At 36.9% G+C, this 11,862-nt stretch overlaps 1 protein-coding gene across 4 annotated transcripts in view; it reads left to right on the top strand.

Annotated features, from left to right (window-relative positions):
- FAM3C (FAM3 metabolism regulating signaling molecule C) overlaps positions 1 to 11,862 on the top strand; it is a 48,565-nt gene that overhangs the window by 34,906 nt on the left and 1,797 nt on the right. For all 4 annotated transcript variants that reach the window (XM_019750072.2, XM_074315665.1, XM_074315666.1 and 1 more), the window contains 3 exons: positions 144 to 194; positions 2,195 to 2,279; positions 11,218 to 11,344. In XM_019750072.2, coding sequence (XP_019605631.1) covers positions 144 to 194; positions 2,195 to 2,279; positions 11,218 to 11,344 — 263 coding nt within the window. The remainder of the gene's footprint in view (positions 1 to 143; positions 195 to 2,194; positions 2,280 to 11,217; positions 11,345 to 11,862) is intronic.

An 11,862-nucleotide genomic window follows, 5' to 3' on the forward strand; every position in this document is an offset into this window, starting at 1 on the left:
GAAATATATTTCAAATGCATACAGTTCAGATTTTAAGTGTTTCCCAAGATAATTCGTATCCATCATTGAATAAGATCATTTGCCTTATACAGTGTAAAGTATATTTTAGTTGCATAATTTAATATCACTTTGGTTTCTTTCAGGAAAAACAGGAGAAGTATTAGACACTAAATATTTTGACATGTGGGGAGGAGGTGAGTTTGAATAACTTAATGGCCTGTTGCTAGTTCTGGCTTCTTAATCACCTCAAATATAATGTTGCCCGTTAATGAGAGAATAAATGGTGCAATTTTTGTGTTCATGTTGTTTCCCTTTCTTTTCACTACATGTCCAGCTATGTGTAAGTGATCAGTCATATTGTATATACTTTTTTAAAATTTGTTTGTGGTATGTAATTAGCAACAGTAATATCAAAATTGAGATTTTAATAAAATCTGAGTCCTGTTTTCTGCGAGACAAATAATTCAAAGCTTTGGCCTCCTTTAGGTCTCGGTCTGAAATTAAAAAAAAAAAAAAGTAATTTGACGCTAGGCATAACTTGAACGCTAGGCATAATTGAAGCATTTTGAACTGACTAAATTGATTTCTTTACATATGATTTTTCAGTCTCGAAAATCAATGAAAACCAGGATTCTTATTAAGGTAGATGGATATGTGAGAGAAGGGTGAAACTTCCTGTCCAGTTCCTCTGACTCAGAGTGATGTACAGATAGCTATCTTCTTATTTGGAAGTTCCTCAAGTTGTGGGTGGAAGTCATTCACCAGCACACAGAAGCGAGGAGCTGGCCCCTCGAGGAAGAATGCTGCCCCAAAGATAGGGAGTTCGCTTCAAGTTTGAAGGAAGATCAGCACTGATTTAGCTTTTGATTCTTCCCTAAATTGTTGTTTTGGGAAATGTATCCACACGAGGCTCTCCGTGCACCTGACCAACCTCTTTGCGTATTTCCTAGAAGCCAACAGCTTTAGGCTTCCTGGAAAGTGTGTGAAGAGTTTTCAGACAGTTCAGTGTTTCTAATCTTTCTTCAGCTTGTAAAAAGATGCCACATAACGTTTATTTTTTGAATGCGATTAGGAGAACTTTTCATAGCTGTCAAACTGTGGAAACTGAAAATGCAGTCATCAATTTTAGACCCTAAAGGCATGATCGGTCCGAGCAAAGCTGTTCCTTAGAAGCACTACCAGAACTGTTGCTGCAGTCAGTCATGTGACCAGAGGCTCTGGTATTTCATCCCAGTCAGATTCTTTACTGCTCCAAAGACTCCTCCTGTTGAAAAATAATTGCCGTTTACTACCATCTTTGCATTTAAGTGGAAATGATTTGTGAAAAAACTCTGGTACGTTTTTTCCTAATCGAAAATGCTGTTGTTATAAAATAGAGTGAGAGAAAATCTTTGGAGTCTTTGCTGTGACGAGAACCAGAGTAAACTTGAAGTGACCCGGCTTTGATGTAGTGTGAGACTTAGGGGTGGTGTAGGTGTAAACTGATATGTAGGACCGGGTCTCTCTCTGCATTACCAGTTTGTAGTCGCTGAAATGGTTTATTTTGAAGTCCTGGTGAACCTGATACACCAGATGAAGTGGGTTATGACTATAATATTTGCCATAGTTTGGCTTTTAGTGATGACCTAACCTACATTCCTTCCCCTAGTTTATAGTAAGTGGATATGCCCAGAAGATCCCTTAAATCAGTGTGTGTGTGTGTGTGTGTGTGTGTGTGTGTACACATTTCTATAATTTTAAAAATTACAGATCCTTTTGTGAATTGCATAAAGCTTATGTATCCTCTCTTTAGAAAAGAACTCATACAAACAAATTGACATATACTCAGGGAGTCCATGAGCCTTTCTCCTGCGCCCTGAATTTCTTACTTTAAGTCATAAGTCATGCTTTAACATAACTTTGCTGTGTTGGTTTTGTTTTTGTTTTTGTTTTTTTCATTTAGTCCCTAGAATATCAGTACAAAATACACATAGGATGAATCAGGATTAGAAATTTTAAGTTGATGGTGGGATCATATTAAGGAACAAACTTAATTTTTTAACCTGTTCATACTATTAATCTCCTTTTTGGTTACTCTACATTAGAACTTGTGATTTACAAACTATATTTTATATTATTAACTTTGCAGATTATCATAATGGTTACTCAGTCATTTAAGAAAAAAAAAAACCTTCAACTGTTTCTTTTTCTTCAGATGTGGCCCCATTTATTGAGTTTCTGAAGTCTATACAAGATGGAACCATAGTCTTAATGGGAACATATGATGATGGAGCAACCAAGTATGTAAACTTAAAAATCTATACAACATTTTTGAGTTATATTTTATAATTATGAATCAATACATTCTCATTGAAAAAAATATTTCTAAAATAGAGCAAAGTCCCAGATAAATACTATTAACATTTTTTAGTATATTTCTTTCTATCTGTCTGTGTATTCATCATACATATATTACAAAATTGGAATTACATAAAGTTTGTTCTACCCTTTTATATTTTGTTTTTTAGCAACTTTAAATTGTTTTCCCTGGCATTAATATTTTTTGATAGCCTCTTTCACGATTCGCCAACAGTTGATCATATGGCCCAACCTTAAAATAGAGATCCCTACTTAAAATAAAAGTTCCCTATTATTGCCAAATTTTTTGTATGTAAGTAACATTGTGATAAACATCCTTTTACATATTTTTTTCACCTTTGATTATGTCCTTAGGGTAAGTTCCCAGAAATGGAATTACTTGTGAAAGGATAAATGTGATATATTTTTCATAAAGTTTAATAGATGGTTTGTAACTTTTTGCTTAAAATTGTGTATGTTGTAAAAATTTGGAAAATACAGAAAAGCACAAAGAAGAAAACAAGTTACAGTTCATCTCACTACTCAAAGATGACCATTGATATTATTATTATTAGTTTCCATCTCCATATTTTTTCAACGTGCATAGTTTTTTTATCTTAAACATTTAGAAGGGTAATATTTATAGCATACCTTTTCATTTATTTATGTGGTGAATATTTTCTCATATAATTAAATATTTGTTCATAACAATTGCTCATGTCTGCCTGGTACAGTTTTTAAACATGCCATGATTTAAAATCTGTTTAATAAAATACCTACTGCTCTTAGGCTCTTTTCAATTTTCATACTTGGCAAAAATATACTACTTTAATATTTTTTGAACTATCTATTTCCTTAAACTACATTTTTTAAAAATAGGTTGTTGAATTAAAGGATGTGCACATTTTTAAAAAAGGATTTTTTAAACTTTGTACCAATTTTACATGTCTCTCAGAAGTTTCATGACACTGATTGTTGTTAGGTTTTTAAAAGTTTCCAATCCTAAAAGTTTTGGAGAGGAATATTGTTTTAACATGCCTTCTTGTTCGTGAGAATGGTTTCTTTAACAAGTGTTTTGGCTCTTATAAATTGTCTTTTGACCATTCAAGTTGATTCTTATTTATCTGTAAGAGTCCTTTTCATGTTAGAAATATTAACCATTTCTCATGTTAAAATGTAGAATTTGGCACATCTTCCATCGATTTCACTGTTTTTATGTATTTGTAAAAACCCACTTATAAGTTTCCAGTGACTTATAATGCCTGTTCTTATGTCAATTTGACTATGTTTTTGAAAGTTCTGTCCTATTTATTCCTGCTCCAATAAGACACAATTTCAATTTTTTAATAACTTTTATAAAAATAAGTATACTTAATAACTTTCTGGTGGGGCAGACTCCTCTCTAGTAGTCTTTCTCAAAAGAAAAACATCTTTCCTATGATGCTTGTTTCAGACAACTTTTATCAAGAATAAAAAGCATTTGTTACAGATTTTACTTGAAAAGACTTTAAACTACAAGATTTACACAGGAATATGGCATGTCTTTCTATTTATTGACTTTTTTATACATGTATTTAATGTGTAACTTCATTACCTATGGATTTGCACTAAGAAAGCAGTGCCACTTTCTGAATGTTTCTAAGCTGAAACAGTTTCACTGACATTGTGCGTTTTATCAGTTCAGCTACAGATGTTTTAAACCCATAGTTCCAAGGTAAAATAGAACTGGCATATTCAACCATTGCCACATAGCTACTGTGTTACCCCCCAAATAAGCCCTAACCGGAAATAAACACTAGCATGATTTTTCAGAATGCCCCTAATACAAAATAAGCCACTAATGTTTCTTTTGGAGCAAAAATTAATATAAGACCCGGTCTTATTTTGGGGGAAATATGATAGGGCTTATTTTATATTACGAGCATCCTGAAAAATCATGCTGGGGCTTATTATCCGGTTAGGTCTTATTTTCAGGGAAACAACGGTAGATAGAACTAAACAGAGTATAATTAGGCTTCCTAATCAGAAAACGAGTAACGTGCTATTTGCTTTCGCTGAGAGAATAGGTTATTACGTATATCGTTTGAGGTATTAAAAAAAGTAGGCCTACTTTTCTGAACAGACACACATGACCTCTGTTTTCCACCAGGTTATTTCATTGTTACACCTGATGAGCATCAGAGCTGTTCCCCTTCTGCTAATAATAAATTGGAGGCATACCTACGAACTCAGGCCAGGATGATGTTTTCTAGAGCCTCAGAGCAGGGTTCAACCTCTAAGGCAAAAGGAGAAATGTAAACGTCGATGTCTTTAAACTTGGTCAGCTTCTGTGAGTTGAAATGAATTCAGCTTGTATGCATTTTCAGTTTGGGGCACATGAATTTATATTTCGAGTATTTCCCTCTTTTAAACAGTGGTGAAATAAATTACAAACATCATGTCCTTTATACGGAAATGAACAAACACTGCGTATGAAAGGCCATCTACCTCTATTAAATATAACAAGATACCACCACATATTTGGCAGATGTCTGAACCTTCGAAACGACTCATCAGCTGTGCTATACCCAGTCTTACATGGGAATGAAAAGCTCTGATGTGTTACGGCTTGTCCTTACATAAGGCTACTGGATTTTACCTCCTAACAATTGGTTTGTTCTCCCGCTTCTACTCAAGAGAGCAGTGAGGATAGAATGGACGTGCCTGTTCTCGGCAAGATGAGGAGTTGCTATGTTTGCTATGACAGCAGGACTCGGTGCTCTGTCTTGTTCCTCTCTGGTCTTCCTGAGTCACTACCATGCATACTGAGCCTCTGGGCTGTCCTCTGAACTTCAGCAGGAAAGCTGCGACGGGTTTCCATCTCAGCATTTCCCAGTGTATTCAGTGGAAACCCAGTCCTTTAAAACTATAATAATGGTCAAATAAGTTTGAGGATGACACCTTGTTTTGTACCTTTTTAGGGGTTTACAATAAAAGGCTCTGAAGTTCTGCCCTAAAGAAACCTCTTTACCTTTGTTTAGGCCAGTGTTAATCTTGATTTTGTAAAAACAAAATAGAAAAAAAACCTATATCCAAGAAAACTTACATTTTAGGGGGTGCAAGTCTTTAATGATGCCTACTTTCCACCTCAACCCCTTATAAAATAAGTTGGTTTTTGTTTGTTTAATATAGAATAGAATAGTCTGCATGAGCAAGTTAAATTGTGCTGTCATATGTCTCCTTTTGGAGAGAACAGTCCATGACATGTTAGCTTCGTGCCTCAGTGAAGCTTTTAAATATAGATGTCTTGAAGTAAGAGATCTTCAGGGTCACTTGAAATAATAGCATCTCAACCCTGGGCCAGACTCCCTTGGAACTTTTCTGTGAATAACTCCACTGCTGACCTCTAAGGGCGCCAGTTATCCTTGTTATTTCTCTATGTGAAGCAAAACATTAACCGATCCTTCAGTAAATATTATGTTCTCAGGGTGATCTCCCTCTAAATTCGCCCCACAGTCCTTTTCTTGGATAAGTGGAACAACAAAACAATAAATATGGTCCCCAAATCATTTGCCTCAGTATTTGAAGCTTAAAGGCTTCTTTTTTAGTTTTCTCCAGGCTCAATACACATGGCTCTTTTAACTATGTATCATGTAAAGTTTCTAGGTGGTTTTACCCTCCTGGCTGTATTTCTTGGACGTCCTCTAGTTCATTATTGTCTCTCTTAAATTGAGTGTCCCAAATCGAACACAGTGTTCCAGATGTGGTCTGGCCAGTCCAGGGCACAATAACGATGCTCGCTTACCCTGCTGGAGAGATTACATTTCTTTGAATATTCATTCAGACTTGTATTAGTTTTCTTTTAAACAGTCACATCACATTTTTGGCTCCTGAGTTTTTGGTCAAGTTAAATTCTCAAATCTTTCCATCTGATCTCAGACGTTGGTGTTTTAAGCACTGCCAAGTCAGGTCTTCTCCCTAGTCAGAACTTGATTAGATTTCATCTAAACAAAGGACTTGATATTCATGGATCCTTGTTAAATTTAATTTTGCTGATTTTGGCCCACTTGGCCTTGATTCTGACATTTGTCCTATGAGGTTTCTATGATCCAGGCTTTGTATTCTCTCCAAAGTCGTTCTTATGTTTAAATCTAAGTCATTGATAAAGACGTTTTCTGAGGGTAAGTATGCCACCCTGTTAGAATGGTCTCCTGCAGGGGATTTGTCTATTAATCAGCTGCAGAAACTACTTTTCAGACAGATGCCAATGGCCCCTAACAGGCATACCATCCAGCTGCTTTGTCATTATTTTACTCATAGAGACTATTTTCTGAAACTATCAGATGCTCACTTGAAATTCATGAACTATGCTAATTCCAGTCCCCTGATCTGCCCCAAACCTCTTCAAAAGCCGAAATCGCTGCAATGACGGTAGCCTGACTTTACTCATTCCTGCCTCCTTCCCACTACCTCCTCTCCTTCTTTCCTTCCTTGTTTTCATGCTCACAGCATCTCCTTGTAATAATCCCTTCACGAAGGTTGCTAGGAATTGGAATTGGTTTTATTGGACCCTGATTTCTAAAATATTCCTTGCCTCTTTTGAAAACTGGAATGTTTAACTATTAATGTCTTAGCATCTCCATTTTCCATGATGCTTCTAAAATAACTGTCACTACATTGAAGGTTATATTAACAAGTTCCTTTAAAATTCAGGTGTGTGATGTGTGTGGACCTAGCGGTTTAAATGTACTTTCAAGCATTTATATGGACATTCTTGTACTGCCATTCCCTTTTCATGTTGATCAAAGAATGTTTGCCTTCCTGGAAAAGAAAATCATGCTTTGATCTTGATATTATGTTTCTTGTGAAACAGTGGTTCTCTTCATTATTCACACTTAGTAGCAAAAGCTCTTTTCTGCGGCCTTTTAGAGTTTTATGAGTCTCATCTCATTCTAAGCACTACAGACCTTCCTGATAGTACTAGTAAAAGTTGTGTCATTGGTAGTAGGATTTGCCTTGTATTTTTGTACACTTCCTTTTTGAAGTTTCAGCCCATCGCAGAACACTCCTATAGTAGCACTAATTTAGAAATTGTCTCCCTTTTTTCCTGAGATTATTAGCAAATTACATAGTGGATATTGTTAGGGTTTTTGTTTGTGCGTTGGTTTTTAAGGAGTCATATTATCTCATAAGAGTTTCTAATCTGAACTTTGTGTAATATGTCTGCTCTCTTTAAAGTCTAGGCTACATGGTCTCCTTTGCCTAGAGTTTCTTGTTCTGCAAACTCCTAAGGTAACATGGTGATTTTCTTCCAATGTTCTTGATACTTGTACTTGTCAATTGGTCCTTTCCTGTTAGTCAGAATTGAAGCCAGAATATCAGTTCTCCTTCTTGCTTTGTGTACTTTTCGAGAAAGGGAGCCCTGGCTGGGTTTGATGGTGTGACTGAAGGACTATCCAGTGTTCTTCCCTTCGCCTCAAAGATGGAGGCAGATCCCAAGACTCCCCATCGTCAGTTCCCACTTCCTCTATTTCTACTCTAGTTGTCTCTGTGCAGCTTTGGAGTCTGTTCTAGGAAAACTAGCTTCCTATCTCTGTCTACCTTCTGGTTTGTCACAGGATAATTTTCTATTCATTTAAAAAATATCTTAACTAAAGTAATTTATTTCATAGAAATTTTTAACAATTTAGCTACTTATGACCATTAGTAAAGATTAAAATACATGTAGCACACTCATGGTGTTCCTATGTATAATAAAACAGCTTATCTCTAAGTTTCATGCTGTATATAATATAACTACATCAGGTACCATGGCTTTTAAAAAATGGGGCATTTTGACATCTACTGTATATTTGACATCTAGTGCTTAAACTATTGGCTGTATTGTATGGTTTTAAACTTCTTTTTGAATTGTGAAATCATCTTTTGCTTAGTTAAATAGAAAATATCAAAAAGGACTAATAAAATCCTCTAAACTCTACGTAGGCGGATCAGAAAACTTTAGAAGTCATCAAGAGAGTTAGTTATCTTGTTCTAAAAGTACAGTTAGATAGATACAGATGGGGACAGGGGTGCCCACGACCACCCCCAGGTGTGGTGACCTGCTAGAAGGATTTACAGGACCCAGCATATAGACCTGCTCACCTACAGCTGCCATTTGTTGCAGCAAAAGGACAAAAGTGCATGAGGCAAAGTCAGGTTTCCAAGAGACCTCTCCCAGGTGGTCACACAGCACATGCTTAATTTCTCCAGCAATAAATGGTTAACAACACTGTGAAATTCTGTCTCCTAGGGAAGCTTATTAGAGACTTAGTGCAGAGGGTTTTTATCAGGAGCTGGTCACCTAGGCACCCCCAGCCTGACACATTCCCCAAGTTCCAGACTGCTAGAAAGAAAGTAGGTTTTTATCGTAAACTGCATTGTTTGTACAGTTAAGGCACAGTGAGCCCTTCCAGGCAGTTCTGGGAATGGTGAGAACCCTCCCCAAATCCCAGTCTCCCGAGGCTGGTCAAGGACCAGTCTTGTTACTCGGCCTTGCTAAGTAAGGATAGCCACTCAGGCCTGCTCTGTGAACCTTTCCTGCGCAGGACCCACGGGTGTTCTCATGGGAAAGTGAGGAGAGAAAGGAACGGAGTCCAAACGTGAAGCTACATTTTCCAGTTGCTTCCAGCTGTCTGGCCAAATTGGTTTGGTTTATTCACACGTATCAAAATGATCACTTCCAAAAATCAGAAGAAAAGATGTCAAAATGATTCTGCCTGTTAATATATTTCTTAATTGATGTAAAATTCTTAGGTAAGAAAGAGTTTACATACTTTTTGCAGGGTGTCAGAGCTGCATTTGGATAGCCACCTACTTTGCAGGCAGTGTTTGGATATAAAGCAATCCCTCGGCGTTGGTGAACTTAACATTGGGCTCTTCATGAGCAACCCCCAGTCCTGCAAGGTGCCAGTTTGTGACTGTTCTGAGATGTAAATGTGATCGAGCCCCAGGGCTGCCCTACAGGACGTCCTCGCTAAGCTGCGCAGTGAATCTACTGCCAGACCTCTGCATTTTGATGCTATTTATTCTTGTTATAGCTGCAAAACTCACCCGTTAGTGCTGATGATGCAAATAATGTGATCTAAGAGAGTAGAACTGGATAAACTAATGAGTGGAATTTGACTCTTTTCCACGTCCACAAACGTCCACAACACGCTGACACTGTTTGAAACAAGAAAACGGGGTTCAGGCAATGCTTTCAGGGAGCGTCTCTCTAAAACAGCAGTTGCTTATCGAGTGAGCAAACAAATGAAAAGTGATAGCTGATTCATGTGAGGATGGGCTCGGGAAGCGGCTGTAGACAAAGTTCGGGGAGCAAGCCAGAAGCACTTAGTGGTAATTCTATGCGAAAGGCTCGCAGTCTCCAGGCGGCTGAGACGCCATGGGCTGTTTTGCGCAGCCATTTCATTTATTTGTGTTTTACTTGTACTGCATCGCGTTATGCAGGTTTGAGTCCGAAAGGCTGACTGTTCCAGGACAACAGCTGATTTTCTTACCGCTTCTAGTGAAGCTCCCCCTGTCCCCGCAGACAGCAGCCCAGAGCTGGGCTTCAGCCAGTGCCACATCCCCATCCCGTGGTTTGCACAAATTTTCATATGCACGTATCTAATGATATGTGTAGTTCTTTCCTGCTTCATGAAAATTTTTAAAAAGTCCCATTTTTCTTTAAGTCAGTTAAATGAGGACTATTGTACCTAGTGTTTTTTTCTTTTCATTAATATATTAAAGGAGCTAACTGATATTAGCACGGGGTGTTTCAGAGAACTCGGGGTGATAACGAAGTACCGTCCTCATGCATGCTTGCAGGTTAAGGTACTCTAGCTGGTATTTGCGAAACAAAACAAAAACTTGCTTTGCCTTTGATTTTAACAGGTCAAACCTCTCAAATTGACCTATTGCCATGTTTTGGCTGATGTGAAGGACTCAAGTGCACAGCAGGCACTTAGTTACCTTTTTTTTTGTTTTTAGCTCTGCAGCTAGCTAGCATGTATCTACTGAATTTCTTCTCCCTTTTGAGGCAGGAGGCGAAATGGAGAACGACTCAGCATTAGGACAATAACCTACACAGTATTCATTAACTGCATCTTTCATTTAGCTGTTTCCTTGGCAGTTGGCTATTGTCACTGCCTGTCCTCCTGCTGGGGGCTACTTAACTGCTATCTGGGTAATATTTTCATGTTTATTAAAGAACCATTTGGTAGTTGTGAGGTACAATTTATCTTCCTAATCTCAAAATTCATTTTATTTTAAATAAAACATAGGATTAGAAACATCTAGATTTCTAGTAGTGTTTACCTTTATTCAAATGCAATTTACAAAGGGTTTAGTGGCGATTCAAAGTGATTTTTAATTTTACAAAGATATTGGTTGCTTAAGACCTTAGATTAGCCTGGATGGGTATCTACTATCTGCAGTATTCCCTATTTATTTGACAGATGTAGATGAAAGTGAATTATTGGTGTGAAATAAAGACATCTAAGAGGTACTTCTTAATAGAATAAACTTAAAATTAATTGCTAGATTTCATGTCTTTTGTCACTACAGAATTCAACTAGTAGGAATTAGTAGAGTGATCACATTGTGAGATATAAAAATGTCAAATCACTGTACTGTACACCTGAAACTAATGTAACTAATATACTGCAAACCAACTATACTTAAATTTTAAAAAGTTCCAATAGTAGGACTGTCACTCTGAAGACATTTCTTTATTCTATTTTTAATGTTCTCTTATTTAAGCTGACATTTTCACATTTTGTCTCACGTTATATGTTAAATATCCCAGGTGAATCAGTATTACTTACATAACATAGAGTGTGCTATGTTTATTTTATTATTTATTCTTTTTCTCTCTCTAAGACTCAACGATGAGGCACGGCGGCTCATTGCTGAACTGGGGAGCACATCGATTACCAATCTTGCTTTTAGAGACAACTGGGTCTTCTGTGGTGGGAAAGGCATTAAGACAAAAAGCCCTTTTGAACAGGTTAGTGTCTTAGACTTTCATCATTCACGGATGAAAGCAAATTGTGTGAAATCGTATGGTCCATATTCCTATCCCAGTTATTTAAAACTTAGATAAAGCAGACATTAAATATGTTCATAAATATGTATAAGTTCTTGGTAATCAGTTATTCAACGTGACATGGCAGTGTTTTAATTTCAGTGTTTAAAAAGAGTCAAAATTCTGCATGGAAATTTTTTTTCCCTACATGACAATACATGGGCATATGATTACTTTTATCTTAAGCCTTTTAGGAAGCTTTGATTATTAAAGGTTTTGGTTGAGCTTTTGATATTCTACTCAATGAACTTTGGAAATACTTTGGAACTTAGTAGAATGTAAATTTGACTTGTGGGCTGACAAATGACCCTTTAAAAAGCAGCTACAATGTTTTGTTCTTCCAGCTGTTATTTGAAGGCCTGCCACTCTATGCCAAGCCCCAGGGGCTGCTCTTCTAATATCATGAACAATAATTTCTGTGAACCCATTGCTGGCCTGAG

Source organism: Rhinolophus sinicus, linkage group LG11, assembly GCF_036562045.2.
Source record: "Rhinolophus sinicus isolate RSC01 linkage group LG11, ASM3656204v1, whole genome shotgun sequence".
In the NCBI taxonomy this organism is placed as follows: Eukaryota; Metazoa; Chordata; class Mammalia; order Chiroptera; family Rhinolophidae; genus Rhinolophus; species Rhinolophus sinicus.